This window comes from Dermatophagoides farinae, chromosome 3 (assembly GCF_024713945.1).
Source record: "Dermatophagoides farinae isolate YC_2012a chromosome 3, ASM2471394v1, whole genome shotgun sequence".
Taxonomy (NCBI): Eukaryota; Metazoa; Arthropoda; class Arachnida; order Sarcoptiformes; family Pyroglyphidae; genus Dermatophagoides; species Dermatophagoides farinae.
The window spans coordinates 5,017,520-5,036,921 of NC_134679.1; the positions used below are offsets into that span (position 1 = coordinate 5,017,520).

Sequence of the window (19,402 nt, forward strand, 5' to 3'; positions counted from 1 at the left end):
TCCATGTTTTTAGCATATGATGAAATATAAAAAAAAATAAAGTCATCATCATCATCATCATAACCAAAAGGTTATGGCTGGCTGGCTGACTAGCTGACTAGCTAGCCATGGCTGTTTGGTAATTTTGTTTGGGTGTATATCACATATTTTTTTTCTGGGCAAATAATAATTAACTTGTCGGACAATATTTTAGTTATTTCTTTCTTACTATTCACATTCATTCATATTCGTATGCCTGGCTAATTTATTGTCACAATCAACTGAGTTTTTGTTTTTTGTTTTTCATTTAATTCTTTTAATGTCCAAAATGTCCTTGAAGTATTAACCCTAGCAATGATGATTATTGTAATAATCATATACCAATGTATATGTAATGGTAATGATGCTTGCCATGTATTCATTCATTCATATCATATCATAACCATAGATAGAATTGAAAGAAAAAAATCATTATCATCATCATCATTTTTATCCAGAGAGACCCCATGTTGCCAGAAAAAAATATATGAGAACTTTATTTCGATAACTCTATCCAAAAGAATTGATCATGAATCTTATAACGTATATATGTATGTATTATATTCCCTGAACAATGCCAGACACAATAGTCATCAGGGTCATATAATCATATATTACCTGATTGAATAAAGACATCAACAAATGACAAGTAAAATGAAATGATTAGACCATATTGATGATGATGCTAAAATTTATGTGTGCTCACTGGTTGGTTGATTGGTTGGTGGCCCTAAGTAATTGAAAAAAAAATTTTTTTGTGTGTGTGTGAAAAAATGCTCAGCAGAGTAGCTTTGGTCAGTTTTAGTTGATGCAAATGTTGTTTACCTTAAAATTGATGAAAAAAAAAACAGTTTTTTCCCAATGCTTTGGTAAACTCAATTCTTTTATTTGGTTTCTATCATCATCATCATCACCACCACCAGTGGAAAAAAATCAAATTCGCATTCTAATTCAATAGAATCGAATATTTTCTTTTTTTATAAAAATCTCTCAATCATAATAATATCATATATATCATCACATGTGTTTCGCTTTATTTAAGTAGCCCGAATTGAACACGAAATTTTACTTAGTTTTATATCATCATCATCATCATCATCATTAATAATAAGTAGGAGGATGGCAAAAATAAAGTTCACTTTTTTTTGAAATGAAGATGTGATTTTGATTTCCATTCAATTTGATTACTTTATCGATGTTTTAAAGACAAAATTCAAAAAAGTTTGTATGACGAATCATACAGCCTACACACGCACACACACACACAACCAAGGTGGAATTTTTTTTTGATGTTTTGGGAATTCTCGATATATTCTATTCATATAAAACATTCTTGTTTTCAATCACAATATTATAACGAGAATATCTTGGTCAAATTATTATTATTAAGATTTTTTTTCTGGAAAAAAAATTATCATCATTGTCGGTCAATTTTTTTTTGCTTAATGATGATGATGATGATGCAAATTGCTTAAGGTCTATTCGTTTGTTGGTCAGTATGTTCCATTTTGAATGTATAGACGGCAAATTATTGCTTGTTGTTTTTTTTTGATGATGCTTGCAAATGAAACTTTATTTTCCATCGGGGGTATGTTGTCTAATAATTTTCTCTTTTTTTCCAGGTTCCCATAGGATTGTTGTCCGCCGATTTTGATTGGATTCATTTTGAAAACTTTTTTTTCTATCCGATTCAAAACTACCATCTGGTCATATGTAGTTTCGGTTTGAATTTCTTTGTTTTTTTTATACAACAGTTTCAGGATTCATAATTTGCCGGATTTTCGCAACGGATCATCATCATCATGCCCGATTGGTATCAAAATAAACGAACCGAAATTAAATTATCGCCTATTGTATAGATCTGTTGTCGTTGCTGTTGTTGTTTGTTTCCCAAAATTCATGCATTCCTTTTTTTTATTCTGTTTCGAAAAAAAGAATTGGTGATGTGTTGCAACGAAAATAGCCAATATTTCATCCTCGAGCATATTTTTTTCTCTTTACAATCTTTTCACCCTCTTCGATCGTCAAATGAATTCTCTCAGTGATCAGAATATCAACGAAATAAGAATGTTAAATTAATTTTATCCACTAGAATTTCAACTCAATTCAACACTAAAACCTTCAACAAACAACAAAGTCCATTGGCCTCTTTCATTTGAATTTCGTGTATTGTTTGTGTGTGTGTGTGTCTGTATTTGTGTTTATCGTGCTTTTTCTTTATTTATTGGTTTTGCTTATGATCCTGGAACAGGATCTCAAATTTTAATCTTGTGTTTGTTTTAGTGTGTTTGGTGTGATAGTGATCATCATCTTCATCATCATCATCATCATCACTGTGATTATAAAATCATAAACAAAAACAGCAGTCATAATGGCAGCATCAACATCACATAAGATTGGTGGTCAATTACATACAACCGAATCAATGTTATTACATCTGTTATCACGTTTAGATGTAGCTAGGCAACGTGCACAACAAGCTCGTCGTAAACGTTTTGGACGTCATGAACCAATATCATTGGCAACAATGCGTTATGAATTACGAACATTTGATTTATGGCGATCAATCATTGCTGAATGTTTAGCATCATTTCTATATGTATTCCTATTGTGTGCCACACATCTTACATGGACTGGATCGAATTTTATATTCGGTTCAAGTACACCAAATTGGCTTATAATTGCACTGTGTTCCGGTTTCACAATGGCTACATTGATACAATGTTTTGGTCATATTAGTGGTGGTCATATTAATCCGGCCGTTACAATTTCTTTTCTATTCACCAAACGTATTTCACCATTAAGAGCATTTATGTACATTTTGGCCCATTGTACTGGCGCTATTGCCGGCGCTGCTCTTCTTTATGGGTAAGTTACAACTAAAAAAAAAAATATTCTATCATTCTTTATTGCTTAGCTTAGCATAATATGATTTCTATTTCTATCTATGCATACTACCGCAAAATGTAATTTTATCGCTTCAACAAAAACAACAACAACAAGCTGCTGCCATATTTGTAGTATTATTACGACACATGAATCACGAATCAATTATTAATTATTAGAATTATGACAACACGTGCTGATGTGTGTTCCTTGTTTTTTGTTTTTTTTTTTGTTGCACACACACACAAATAAGTCACATTTGATCATCATGTTTGATTCTTGACGATGATTCATGCTGGAAACCCATTGTTTAATGTAACATCATACTTCAATGGTCAGCGCACAAAAAACCATAATGCCAAAATGTAATGAGAATATATCTGTAAAATTAACATTTTTTTTAGGTTTCTTTTGTTTTGAATTTTCGTTTTTTTTTTTGGCTGTCTGTAATCGAGAGTAACCTCTGATTGATCACATTATTCGGTCCCATATATTTTAATAGTTTGACTGACCATCGAATTTCAGTGATTCGTTCGTGGTCCAAACGAACAGACAAAAAAAAAATAATAAGTTTTCCTTCTTTTATCTGTATTTTTTTTTATTTTTGCAAATTGTTTTTTTTTCGTTAGTTCAAAAATTCGTGTCTATCTTTTCATGCCACGAAAGTTAATTATTATAGTTTACTTTTACCAATGAGTAGGTTTTTTTTCTCTGTGGTCAGTGTGTATTTTCTTTCTTTCTTTCTTTCTGATCTGTCCATCAACAATAATTGCCGTTTACTTTGCCTGATTAGAAAATTACCTTTTTCTATGGGTCCGTCGTTTGATGATGATATATGAACAACCGCAATGCAATGGAAAGCAGAACGAATTTTTGTTTCCACAGTGGAAAAAAAATCAATTCACTTTTTTTTGCTCATTTTTTTTCTTTATCAGATTTTTTGTTTTGAAAAAGTTTTTGATGGACCGAAGGTTTTTTCTTTGCTTGTGGTGTGTGTGTGTGTGTGTGTATGTATACCGACTGGCCAATATCGTTGATTTTGTTATTGATCAAAAGAAAAAGCAAACTTATTTTTTTTCTTCTCGTTCATTTGGTTTTTATTGGTAGTCCAATTTCCACAATAATAATAATAATGATATATCGATTGTTATTGAACAACTTTCAGATTAGCTTGGCCTAAAATCATATTGAGTTTACTGATTAAATCAATCCAAACATATATCCGCTAGTAATCAAATCATTGTTGGTTATCGAGAACCAACCAAATAACGAAACTTTACAATAACAACAACAACAACAACAACAAATCAATTTTGTTTTGTGTATTCGATATGTTTTAATTTCTTGTTGTTTGCTCGATTTTTTTTCCATATATCCAGATTTCAAATATACAATTGTTTCGTCCATTTCTGATGATTCAAGAATCGACACCTTATTTTTTCGTATTTTGTAAGAAATTATCGAATTTTCTCATTTTGTACGAATATTACAAGTGTTATTGGTGAGAAAAAATGATAGCTTTGTATAATTCTCACACAAGCTACCCATATTTTTTTTTCTTGGTTTCATACAGCCTTAATCATAATAATAATAATCATCCACGTACAACAACAACAACAACAACAATATGCACACACGAGCCTCTTTACCATTGTCGATGATTAGAGGTTAGAGGTCGATGATGATGATTACTGTGGCTATCCAAACCCATCATCATCATCATCATCATCATCATCATAGAAATTGATCGTAAACCACAGCCTGATGATGATGATGATGATGATTGAGAAAAAGTCACGATCTTGAATGATATTAGTTCGTCGTCTGATTGTATGGTTTAAATCCATATGGATAAAGTTTTTTTTTTCATTACTATTGTTGTTGATGATTACAATAGGATGTACAACTTGTCTCTATATCACCCAAATGTAACAAATATACAGACAACAACAACAACAACAACAACAATAACAACAAGTGGCTTCTGTACTTGTACTCGATCATCATCATCATCATCATCATTACTACTTAAAATGACATGTCATGACATGAAATGAAATTTTTTTTGTTACTTCTTTATAATAAATCATTATTCAAATTGAATTTTTTTCCCTGTTGTTGTTGTCTATGCCGAAATTGAAAAAAGTCTATGATTATGATAAAATCCGGTGGCAAAGTGTCTCGGTGTGTGTATGTGTGTGTGTACTACGTGCTAGGTTTTTTAAAAAAAAAAGGAGAGACAACCTTTAAAATTATCCAACAAAAAAAAATGCCTTCTCGTTCAATTAACACAGAGATGACATTTATCCAAAAGTTTTACTATCTAATGATAAATGTCATTTGGATAGATAGAATAATAATAACCAAGGTGGAATTGACAAACTAAACCAGGTTGTTGTTGTTCTTTTGAATGTTATTTAGAGAAAGATTAATTAATTTAAACCTCCTATATAAATGTTGTTGTTGTTGTTGTTGTTTTTCTTGGTTTGTACCGTTTTTTTCTCATTGATATCTGTATATAACGATGATGATGATAATAATGTTGAAACATGAATTTTTTTAGAAATGATGAAAAATGAAGGATTAAGTTACAGTTCAAATGATGATGATGATGATGATGACAAGCTTTTTTCCTTATCTCTCTGGGATCTTTATTTGGTCATCCATCTATCCAGTCTTTAACACACACACACACACACACACACACACACGAGAACACCAAGGACATGGACAACAATTTAATAGATAGCAATAGCAGCAGGATTTTCTAGTTTTTTTTTCAATCATTAAAATCAACCTTGTTCCTTCTTTGCACTTCACAATAGTTTGTATGGAAAATTTCTCTATTTGGTGGTGGTCGAATTAGATATCATCATCATTTTTATCTATAGTACTGATGATTAGAATATTCCCCAAAATTATATATCACCATTTCAATTTGACATTCTATATAATGCTGTAAATTTATTGCCACCAAAAAAAAAAAAACTAATCTATAGAACGAAACGAAAAACACAAACGCATTCCTGGAGAGCCAATTAATTAATTGAGATGCTGGCGTTAATAATATGGAGAGTAAAAGAGTGTGTTTGAAATGCAATTGATGAATACAAATTTTCGATTTCAATATCAATTTTTTCCGTTTCATTTCGTGTCGTTTGATGCAATGCCCTTTTGATTCGACACTGCAATATTTACAGCACCTGTTTTTCTCTAATTTTGAATTTCGGTCAGACAAATATATGAAAAAATGGACAAACGACATAACTTTTAAATCAATCGTTTGTAAAATTTGCCATGAATATGAATATTCATGATGTATGTTTATTATATTAATTATAAAATAGGGACACCACCAACAACATTAATAACAAGTAATGGAATGATTTTTATTTTTTATTAACATTTATCAATCTAATCTAATCTCCTTGTCTACGGTTGAATGTTGCTCCAATTTGGCCATATATTTATATTTATTACATTGCGCGTGTTTTTTTTCAAAGCTGCTGCTGCTTCTGTTGCTATCGATATGATATGATATGATTTTAATGTCAAAAAAAATTGATATGACTTGTGTGTAATGTATGTTGATAATACAAGATTAATGACTACTATTAGCTGCTATAATCATTCGTACACTATAGTATATACTATGATGATGAACTAAATGGCGATGAAAGGTGAGATTTTTTTTTCTTTCATTTTTTACTTACTGATGATGATGATGGCTACTTTTGGATTTATTTTTTTTTGTGCGTCATCCATCCATATATTTCTACCATTTGTCATACATGTGTGTGTGTGTGTGTTTGTAGTCCATGAATCAATCTGTCCAGAAATTCCAACAACAGCAACAACAACAAACTTATCATTCTCTTTCATTTATCTAGAATAAAAAATGATTTTTCCATTCAATTTGACAATTTACAAAACGAAATGGTGTCCAATTTCTTGATATGCCTACACACGCACACACACACACACTCAAACACACACGCATACAATAGCTGGACATTATTCAATGAGAAACAAAAAATTTTTTATTTGGGTAGTCACTCACAAAAATAATGATCAGCTATGAAGCCATTTATTTTAAACATAGATCATTTGATACATGGAATTCTATTAATCAATGGTTTTCGATGGTATCCATGGATTTTTTTCTGTAGTTGTTTCCGCTTGTTTAGTTATTTCCGTTTTTATAACCGGAGGGAGGTATCCATTTGTTGATGATTGAAATTGAGATGATGTTCTATCATTGCTATTGATAATGTTAATTACATTAATCACTATTGTGTTTGAATTATCTTTTTGGATTGTTATTGTTCGATTCGTTACCGATGATGTGGACGTTGTTGATTCGATCGGTACATCACTTTTCGTTGTTGGTGATGATGGTAAGGTATATGGCCGGAAAGTATATGGTGGTAGAGTATATGGTCCAAAAGTATATGGTTGAAAAGTATATGGTTGGAAAGTATATGGACAAACTGGTGGAGGATATTGGTTTGATATTAATCTCGATGTAATCGGAATACGATTTCGTCCCATATTTGAGGATTGTTTATGATGATGAAATGGATAACCACCTTTTAGTCCTTGTTGGCTAATAGTTGTTGTATTTGATGATTTTTGTTGACAATTGATTGAAGATATAAAGCATAAAATAATGATGATAAAAACACATAGATTACTCATCATTGTAATAATTGATTTCATCATAATGTAATTGTCAACACACACATAACTCGATGATTGAGTACAAAATGATTAGATAAATATTTTTAGTGTTTTATATTGCAATATTTCATCATATTGAAATCATCAACAACAACAAAAAAAACCTAATTAAATCGTGATATCATCATTGAAAAAATATCAAAGTTGATGACATTTTTTAAAATCCAAAAAAAAAAGTTCAAAGTTGTCCAAATTGATCAATTATATTTCAAAACTAAAAACGAAAAATTCTTGACATTCCAAATTCAATATATAAAAAACCTTTTCGATGTAAAAAAAATCTGGTTGCTGTTGTTGTTGTTGATTATCTTTGCTTCTCAAATATTTTATTTCTTCAGAGAAAAAATTCTCATCATTTCGTGTGACACAATCCTTTATCCGTGTTTGTATTTGTTAAAACTGCTTGTTGTTGTTGTTGTTGTTTTTTTTTCCACACTCGTCATCAAGTTATTATTGTTACATAAGATGACATGACCACAACTAGCTTATCTGATATGTTGGCAATATTATTTTCTCATGAATTATAATTCCATTTGGTCATTTTTTTCATTATTATTTCCATCATCAACCGTTGATTGTTTGAGTCATCATTGTTTTTTTTTTTTTTTTTTTTTTTTTTTGGTTTTTGTTTTAGTTTTTTATTGTCCACCACATCAAGAGATTATCATCATCATCATCATCATCGAATCTTGTGTCTGTGATGATTTTTGATGATTGTAGTTTTTTTTTTGCTTTTACTAATAATAAAATCCATCGATAAGACCACCAACGAATTTCATATATATATATACGAAAAAAAATGATTATAATCGATGGTGATGATGATTATCATTCATAGAGTTTTTGAGTAATAAAAAGAAAAAAATTTTGCATTTTGTTGTGGTCAATGTTTGAAAAATGAAAAACCATTACCATTACCTTTACCTTTACCTTCTTTGAAGAATGACATCATAAACTTTGATGATGGTGTTGGTTTAACCCTTTCAATCCGTTTTTTTTCATTATATATGTTCGGCTGATTAAGAGAGAGTGAGCGAGAGAAAATGAAAAAATTTTCATTTCCGAGATTTTATTTTTTTTTTCACTGCTGTTGCTGCTGGTTTTTAATTTTCCATCACACACACACCGGTGTTCAACCATCGATCGACCGAACGTGACTTGGATTTTATTTTATTTTTCTTGATTATTCGAGAACGAAAATTTTGAAGAATTCTCTTCATTCTTTGATATTTTGAAATTCTTGTTTTTTTGTTTTTATTGTTGAATTTTTGTCATGAAATTTTTTTTTCTATTTTTTTTATTATATCATCACGATCTCATCATCAGATCAGAATCATCATTTTCGAAAATTACCAAATATCGAAATTCTTTGAACAGAAATTTTTTTTTTTTGGTGTCAAAATCGAAAATTCTTTGTTGTAAAAGGGGCTGAACATTATAAACAAAAGAATTATGATGATGATGATGATGATGATTATCACCATCTTGTATCATTAATCAAATATCGGGTGATTGTGTTGTATTCGATTTTTGTAATATATATATAAGGATGACAAACCGAAAAAAGAAATTCCATTCATTCCATGACCTCGATCTTTGATCGAACAAATAGCAAAAAAAAATTGATGTAGAAATTTTATTACCTCTACATATGCAATGTTTGTTTATTATATATGAACAATGATTACAAAATCCCATTTGAATTGCACAAAATACAAAAAAAAACACATATACCGCTAATAATAACGATGGCCTAAGGGGCCATCGACATAACCGACAACAACAACAACAAGCGAACAGCATTTTTTTCTATCTGGCCAATCTCAATTTAATAAACATTGTTTTCCAAATTTGGTTTTTTCCGTTTTGTTTGAATCAAAACAATCTTTTTTTTCGATATTTGTTTGTTTGTTTGCCATCGATAAATCATTTTTTCATTCATTCATTCATTCATTTTGTGATCCATTTGTTTTTTCCGGTAATTTTGACAAATATTTTCTACATATATGATGATGATGATGATGATGATGATGATTATGAATCATTTTTTTTATATATGATCATAAAAAATTATTATTATTCATAATAATCAATATTGACTTGTGTGTTTACTTTCAAATAATTGTGTGGTGTGTGTGTGTGTGTTCATATTCATATTCATATTCATCATCAACATCATCATCATTCGTATTATCCTAATAAAAACAAGCAACGTCAATTGCTTCTATGATGTAACTCTCGATTGTAATATTGATGTTTATACTGTGGTTATATGGCATCAAAAAAAAAAAAAATTTACCATTACAACAACGTTTGTTTTTTGTTTTTTATTTACCAAAAACTCAATCGACAAAACTGCATATTTATAGTGTAATAAATAAATAAATAAATAAATTCGAGGTGATGAAATTGATGGGCGATACTGTGAAATGAGTTTTTTTTTTTTTTTTTTTTTTTGTTGAATAAATTAGCATAGAACAGCGACAATGATTTTTTTTTTATCGTCAGTTTGTTTATGAATTTGATCAAGTATTTTTTTTTTTTTTTGTTTTGTTTATTATTTTCATTATTATTATGTGACTCAACAAAATTGCATTCTGTTTTTTGTTTTTTGTTTTTGTTGCCCGTTTTCCATTTACTCAATTGGATTTTGATGTTAAAATTTATTTTTGTTTTTTCCTTTTTTTTTGCTCTTTTGAATTTTTTTTTTTGGCGAGGTTGTCATCACAATCAGTATAGTAGTAGTTTGGTTTCCCGACAACAAAAATCTTTGGCTGTAAAGTTGTCAATCATTGATAACATAGACAGACAGATAAAACAACAACAACAACAACAACAACAATAGGATTGGCCTATTGGATATGAATATAGTCGCTATAGGCGACAACCTGATGGTTCAAAAATCCGGAAAATAAAAAATTTCAGACTCTTGCCATTCAATCAACCAAACAAAGATTTAGTCAGCAAGCGATTCATTTTTTTTCTATTCTTCCATAAATTGACTTTATATCATCTTGTTTGTGTGTGTGTGTGCGTGTGTCCATTTCATTATGCTATGATAAAATTCTCGAAATTTTTTTTTCGCTCTAAATTTCTATGAATCATCGTCATGGTCGTTTTCCCTTTTGTTTGTTGTGGATGATAACATAACAACAATATTCGTGATCCATTTGATTTTTTTTCCATTTAGTTTTTTTTTGTTTTGTTTTGTTGATTTCACAATTAGTTTGCTAGCCATTATCATGGATTTTTTTTTATAACCTGTTGGTTGGTTTGTTTTTAATTTTGGTTGTTATAATATTTACCTACCTGTCAGCTTGTCAGTCAGTCATGTCAATTCAAATGTTTGACTGTATTTGGTTGGTTGGTTGGTCGGTCGGTCGGTTTGTTTTTGTTTATTTGTGATTTTTTTTTATATGATGATGATAATGATGAAAGCAAAGATTGCCTTGCCAAAGATTCCATCATCCTGACGATGATGATGATGATGATAATGCAGAAAAAAAACCTCCCAGCCAGTTATTATTCAATTAGCAAAAATAAAAAACACTTCTCGCACATTATTGAAAGACATTCTTGGCTATAGAGACACACTTTAATAAATAAACAAAACAAAACAAAATAAACAAACCTAACAAAAAAGTCTGTTTTGATCTGATCGTCGATTGTGCGGTTTGCTTGTACCAGCAGGTCAATCGGTAATAATAATTTTAACTTTTTTTTTTATTTTGTTTCTGGTTGAATATTCATTGATATTCATGACCTTGATGACATTTTTGTTGTTTTTTTTTCTTGGAAACAAAAACAACAAAAATCCATTCCCTTGTGTCCTCAATGATGATGATGATGATGTGATTAAATAATAATTATAATGATGATGGCGATCATGAATTGTGATAATTATATGAAAGCTATGATGATGATGAAGACTTTTCTTCCAACTATGAAACGACAAGAGATTTTCTCCTGAGATTTTTTTTATATTCTTTTTCTTCTCGATTGAAAACAATAGATAGAGGTTGTAGGTACCCATAATCATCATCATATAGGGTGGAGATTGCATTTTGTCAAATATGTAACCCATCTGCATATATTTTCTATTCACAATAATAATGATGAAATCTATACCGACCATCATCATTTTCAATAAGCGTGAGTACGTTGTTTTTATACAATAAAAAAAGATTCAGTCAACCTTCATCATGATGATCATCATATTTATTGATCGACATATTTCTTCTGTATGATGATGATGATGATGATGATGGCGCCTACTGCGATCATCATCAATATTTTGTTTGATAAACGAATAGACGAAAAACAAAATATCAAATAATAATAACCAGCCCGGTACAGGCGCTTCGCGCCTGCCCCAGGCTGGCCCTGCGGGGCTGACTCCTGACAGTCAATATAGCTGGATACCCGCAGGTGTGGCGGCTGCGCCGCCCCCCTGCTTGGTACCCAGCCAAAGGTATGAATTCTTGAGGTCAATAGAGCTGGATACCCGCAGGGGTGGCGGCTGCGCCGCCCCCCCTGCTTGGTATCCAGTCAAAGGTATCAATCCTTGACGGTCAATAAAGCTGGATACCCGCAGGTGTGGCGGCTGCGCCGCCCCCCCTGCTTGGTATCCAGTCAAAGGTGTCAATTTTAACGCTTCGTGCTTTGTGCCTGACGGTGGATTTCTATGCACGGCGTTTTGCTTCCGGCTTTCGGTTTGGTACCGCAGGGTCAGCTATGACTTGTGTATTGTACATGACACCTAAGAAAATGTTACGTAAATCCAACATCAACTTATCGATCAAACAGCATACTTATTATTGTTCATCGATATCGATAAGTTGGCGGAATACGATATTTTTGGTGTAGATGCTGCGATCGTTGTTAACCGTCAGCAAAATAGCACCTTGCTTTTCCTCAATTTCCTCAACAAAAATCTTAAGATTATTAGGATTTTTGCATCGGGAAAGAGCCACATACATCATTCCATGTTGGAATACTGATCAAAAATGATGATTAGATTAGATTAGAATATAGAATAGAATTGATAAAAACAATACTCACTTTTCAATACTTATAATCATACAAACATACTCATCAAATACTCATATACATACACACAAAATGAAAATCACGTGGTCGCTATCAAAATTCGAATTCGAACTCTTTCTATGTTCTATTGAATGACTGCACCATCTATTGGATGCAAAAGCTGCAGCAACGTGTGCTGAGCTAGAACAATGAAAAAAGCTTGGTCAAAGCTACATACCACAGAATGCGTTTCTTTGGAAGCGACTTCTACTTCTGAGCTGGACGAACTGTTCAGCGACATTCAAAAGTTTGCTCAGACACACACACACAACACACACTGAGTAGCTCATACCAAATAGTTATGTTTGTACTGAAAATAAGCAGGAATGGCCGGCTCAGCTTCGCCGCATTAAATGCCAAGTTAATACACAGTGCTAGTACACAGTGCAAGCACTTGGCAAGTGTAAAAGTAGCAGTTACCGACAAATCGTTAAGCGTCATAATATAGTAGATAATGATGATGAAATGTAAAAAAAAATAATAAAAAAAAATACGCCCAGCCATCCAGATGATGATAATCTATAATAATGAATATATATATGAACACATTTAATTGAATGTAGAGTGAAAAAGGCGGCGTTTTATATTGTCGCCAATCAAAAATGATGTCTCTTTTTCGATGATGAAAGTCTTTTTGATTCGATTTTATTGAATTTGATTTTTTTTTCTCTCTGTTTTGTTTTTCTATCCCCCCCCCCACACACACACACACATCATATATTGGGCTTGAGCTTTTGGTTTTGTTGTTGTTTGGTTGACTGGTTTTTGGTCTGATTGATATAGTAATAATGATGATGATGATGATGATGAAAATAATTCATTTGTCCAAATGGATGGGCCTTTTTTTTCTTGGTTGAATGAGAATTGAATTGAATTGAATTGAATTGATGAATGGTACATCGAACAGTAAATCGAAATGGTTCATTGATTGTCTTGTCGTTGTAGAGATTGATTTTTCTCATCGTTCTCGAATTTCAATCATAAGCAAGAAAAAAATGATTTTTTTTTCCTTTCCATCCACATATATAAAAAGTGAAATCTGGACTATTGTCAACTAACCAACAACAACATTAACAACAACAACAACAACAATAACGAAAAAAAATATTGATATATATCGGAATTTAGTGAAAGTTTAATAATAATGATATAATTTAACCACTAGCTAGTGAATTAAGACACTAGCTTTAGAAACGAATTAACACTCGATAACTGTTCAAGTTTTTTTTTGGGTTATGTTTTTGGATATCTGAAGCACACACACACTCATAGAATCGTAACAAATAAGACATCCATCCATATACACACTTTTGATGGTGAGATTTTTTTTTTGTAATGTGGTGATGATGATTATAATAATGATTGAAAAACCTTCAAGTGCTCACTTGAGATTTTTTGCTTCGCGGATTCTGCAAAATCACAAAGGAGTTTTCTTTCGCACCAATTTTCGTTTCTCTATATATTCTTAATGAATTAATAGGATGATGATGATTCTTGAACACAACATCCTTGTCTATCTTCCCTTCCCCTCTATCTGATGTTCCAGAAATCCAAAAAATAAGAAACGACCACAACAACAGTTTTGTATTTTTTTTTCCAAACTTCTTTCCAAGTTCTAATACAAAAACATGAGTGAGTGAGTGAATACGTGCGTGATCAACTTGTCCAAGGATTTTTTTCTTCTATTAGATCTTTTTTTTCTTGTTCTTTCTTTGAACAAAATCGACAATGGTCAAAAATAAAAAGGAGAATGGATTGAAATGAAATGATTATATTTATCGACAAGACCAGAATAATGATTCAATTGGTGTAAATCAAAATGATTTCTAAAGATTGTCTGTGTCTGTGTGTGTGTGTATTCACTGAAACAACATCACATAAACTTGGCGACAAAATTTTTATTTCAAAATCGATACGATGTGAATAAATAAATGAATGAATGAATGAACCATATAATCATTTGGATCATGATGACTCATACACGCACACACATGACCGGGAACCTAGATTCTACTTTGGTCCTAATACCAGAAATTTTTATTATTATAATCGTAATCGACACACACACACACACACACGCTCGCTTGCACTCATTTCTAATATTATATATTGCTAGGACCCAAACATTCATTTGTACACGCACCAGATGATTTAGACAGCTTCTTTATATTATAATGATGATGATGTTGGTGGTGGTGGTGGTGGTGGTGGATTTATTCAAAAAGAAGAGAAAAAAAATTTAATTTCAAATTTAAATTAAATTTTTTGTTACAAACTGGTGGTGGTTATGGGGGGAGAAAGAGAATGGACGTGTTTAACTTTCAAAACGACATTGAATTAATCCAAGTCGTTTTGTGCGTAAAAAAAACGTTTGAATAGAAAATAAAATACCCGTTGCATTATGCTCTTATGGGTCAAAGGTCTTTGGTTGATTTTAATTCATTTTTTTTAGAGATAGTGATGTTAGTGAGTGGTTAATGAAACGTTACATTTGATACATAGCCAAAGCTTTTTTAATTGATTCCATTTTTTTTCGGTTCATGATCATGATCATCACCATCATTATTATGATCATATAATTTTCGCTTGACTAGTTCCGATAATTTGGGTCATATAATATGCAATGAAAAAAAAACCTTTTTAATTTCATAAAATTCTTTAGGAGAAAAAAAAGGGTTAAAAAGCTGTCATATAAACCACACACTCATGCATATATATTACATTGCCTTTGGGCAGCAAATAATTCATTTCCCGATATTGATATGAGCTCGTTGTGCTCACTTAAAATCGGGAAATGAATCCGTTTTCTTTTTCCATTTTTTTTGTTTTGTTTTGTTTACAATGAAATTATTGTAAATCGATTCACTGACGTTGTTGTTGTTCCTTCATCATTGGATATAAGGTCGCGTGTCATAATAATGTGCAAAGAAAGAAAGAACAAAAAAAAGGATTTTTATACAATTTTTTTTCTGCATTTTTTAAGTTAAAATCTCAGAGAGAAAAAAAAATTCAAATTTAAATTTATTCATTGAATTTGATGCGACAATGTGAAATGAATAAATGAACTGGCTTGATTGTTCTTTGTGTGTGTGTGTGTATTTGTGCGAGGGAAACGAAGCAGTTCATTGTTCCCATCATCATCATCATCATCATCTTTTCTCTGTGTGTGTATATCACATGCATCAATGATCAATTTCAATGCGAAATTTTTTTTTTTTTTTTTTTGCCATTCACTGACATCCCTGTTATGTTGTTGAAAATGAAGAATTTTTTTTTTTTTTTTTTTTGATTCCACAAAATGAACCAACTTTGAAAAAAAAAATTAAATTATAAATAATATAATGAGCTAAACGATTCATTGGGATCAATCAAACAATCAGCTTTTAGCATCTCATCATCATCATTGTTGAGCTGTCAATTCTTTTCGGAACATCCATAAAATGGGATTGTATGTGTGTGTGTGTGTGTGTGTGTGTGTGTGTGTGACATGTCTAAAGGATGGGAAAAAAAATCTTTTTTGACAGATTTTTCTTGAAACTATATTTAGCTTTCTTAAATTTTTCTTCTATATATGCATGTGTTGAATATTTATTCTGAATATTAATAAAAAATTTTTTTTTCTCTGATGACACTTGATCTCATTCATGGAAAATGATGATACATTCGATCCATCCAATTTTAATCTTTAAATTTTCAATCTAGACAAATTTGTGAAAAAAAGGAAATTTTACTCAGAATTTAAATTAATCGGCATGTTGATAATAATAAGGTTATGGTGATAAACACACACACACGCACACATACACAGGTGACATTTAAAGCTTTTTCTCTTGCGTTTGTCGACGATGTTGACAAATTGAATAACCCGTTTTTTTGCCTTTCTTTTCATATCATCTATCCATCCGCCAAAGAGATTTTCGTCATTTCATTTTGGTTAATCTTATCAGAATTTTACTACGATTTTTTGTTAAAAAAAACTAAAAAAAAACTTTAAAAACACTTTTCGGTAATAATATGATGAACATCATTCACTTCTTTCTTTTTAAATAATTTGTTCAGGCGGATATTTTTCTATATCCATTTTTCTTTGCCTGACTTGTGTTGATTAAGCCGAAATTAAATGATCGATACATTGATTTTTTTCGGACATAAACAGGTAAACTGAGCATCAAAATGCGAAAGTTTTATGATTCTAGTAACAAAACAATATATCTAAAGCTTTTTTTTTTGGTTTTATGAAATTCGAGATGTTGTATCGAATAGTTTTTGGTTTCGGTCGTCGAAAGATGAATTAATCATATCGATATTTTCTTTTTTTTTCACATATATATCGATTCAAATTTCTCATTCATTTTACATCCACATAAGGCCATATATTAATTTCATCTAATAATAATCATTACACGACGACAACAACAACAACAACAGAAAATATGAAACGATCGAATATTTTTTTTCTGGATGCTGATGAAAAAGTTTTCATCAACATCATCATCATCATTATGATTATGATGATGATGATGGTTGGAATAAATATCGATTACTCTCTCTCTCTCTCTCTCTCTCTCACAACCAACCAACCATCTTTGGGTTTTCATTTCATTTTTCGTTCAATCATCCCCCGGTAACCCTGAATGAATGAATTAATGTTAAGTGAAAGAAATGAGCCATTTTTTTTCTTTGTTGGTTACAATTAATCATTGAATCTAATGACGATGAGATCTGATATAACCGTGTATATTTCAGCCACACACACACATTGCAGGCATCGATTTTTCAATTTTTTTTTTATTTTTTTTGGTACAAAATTTTCATTTTTTAGCTATAGCTGGCCAAAAAAAAAGTAAAATGTAATCAAATAATGAATAATGATATATTCAGTCCCTGTGTGTTTTTTTTTCAATGTTGCCTGCTCAATTTTTCCAATTGCTTTCTTTTAATTTGTTTCAATTTCATACATTGACATTCAATTCATTTCATTTCATGGGTTCGGTTTTTGTTGTTGTTGTTGTTGATTATGTTTATTTTTTTTTTCTCTTTCTCTCCAGTTGGTGCCTTTGTGTTTTGTTCCGTCCTATTTATCGTCTAAATCTTTTTTTTTTGTTACGAGATAAATGAATGGATAGAGACATTATTATTATTATTATTATTTAAACTCAATGATAACCATATGCAGCGCGACAAGAAGAGACCATCATCATCATCATCATCATCATCATAATATCTTTATGAAAAAAAAATCATTCCATTATCTTAACAATAATCTAGGTGTTCATTTTTTATTTTTTTCTTCAAATTTTCGCTTCAAGTCATACCGGAATGAAAGAGAGAAAGAACGAGAGCGAGAGAGATAAATAATTTAGTTATTTGCACGCATGCTTGCTTTGATAATGATAATGATGGTGGTGGACATATCATCATCAACACAGGGTTGTTTGTCGTTAATTTTAATTCATTTAAAATTCTTATGATGGTATGCTTATCTTGTTGAAATAAACCAAAAAAAAAAAAAAAAAAAAAAAAAACAACAACAACGAATCCTCGACCTTTTGATTTTCGCTACCTGTATTCTCTCGCTTTTCGTTGTGATTGATTTTTCTTTTTACTGTATATACACTTAATTGGACTTAATTTTATTTTTTTTTGATTTGAATCTAGTGAAAATAAGATAGATAGCTACCGATAGATCTAGTGTAATGATAGCGTCATCGGAATTCATCGAAAAAAAAATGAAAGAAAAACCAACGATGATTTAATCGATAACGAAATAAAAACGAGACAGCAAACATTTGACAAATTGTAGCAACAACAAATCAGTTTTTTTTATTCTGGTAAACTTTTTTTTTCTCTCTAACTACCATCAATGTATTTAAATTAATTAATTGTTCTTATTACCAAAGATTTTTCTTGGTTCAGATTTTCCTGTTGTTGTTGTTGTTGTTGTTGTTGAATACTAAAAATTTGTCAACGTGATTTGTTGAGTTAGTATAGCCATTTTATTCGCAATTCGTAATACAATATCTGTCAATTTAGCCATGTCAACCTGGCTGCTAGATGATGATGATGATGTGTCTATTTATTCTACTGAAGCTTTGCATGTACACCTTGAGCTCAGTTTGTATGGATCATATTTCGAAACAAAATTTTATTTTGCTTTTGTTTCTGGATCTAAAAAAAAAGACAGGTGACATGATCAAATTTACAAACACACACACACACACAATGAAATGGAAATTTTTTTTTCATTATTATTTGAAACAATTCAATGACAATGTCAGAATAAGACAGAACATGTATGCATGAATGCCTTTTGTTAAAAAAAAGCTGTCATTACGATGTTTACTTGGATCTTCGTTTTTGTTTTTATGTTGGATTTTTTTGTCCTTGTTTTATTACTATTTTTTTTGCTGAATCTATGTTTATTTTTTTCGTTGTTGTTGTTGTGAAAATAATGAGCCAAAGGCAATTGGATATGTTTTTTCTTTGTCCAAATTAATTCTCGATTCAGTTTGTAAGTTGTGAATGATGACAATTTGCTGATTACGATGATGGCCTGTTCCAATTATTTTGGAATAAATACACAACATACACACACACACACAATATCTGTCGATCTGTTTTGTATTATTTCACAGTTGTCATCATCATCATCGATGATGATGATAATCTT

General features: G+C 30.8%; 1 protein-coding gene across 3 annotated transcripts in view; it reads left to right on the forward strand.

Moving 5' to 3' along the window:
* LOC124494471 (uncharacterized) overlaps positions 1–19,402 on the forward strand; it is a 53,272-nt gene that overhangs the window by 3,853 nt on the left and 30,017 nt on the right. For 2 of the 3 annotated variants that reach the window (XM_075728978.1, XM_075728979.1), the window contains exon 2: positions 1,641–2,886. In XM_075728978.1, coding sequence (XP_075585093.1) covers positions 2,390–2,886 — 497 coding nt within the window. In that variant the 5' untranslated portion in view covers positions 1,641–2,389. Of the gene's footprint in view, positions 1–1,513; positions 1,533–1,640; positions 2,887–19,402 lie in introns of those variants that run through there. The other variant, XM_075728980.1, reaches the window with a different exon arrangement.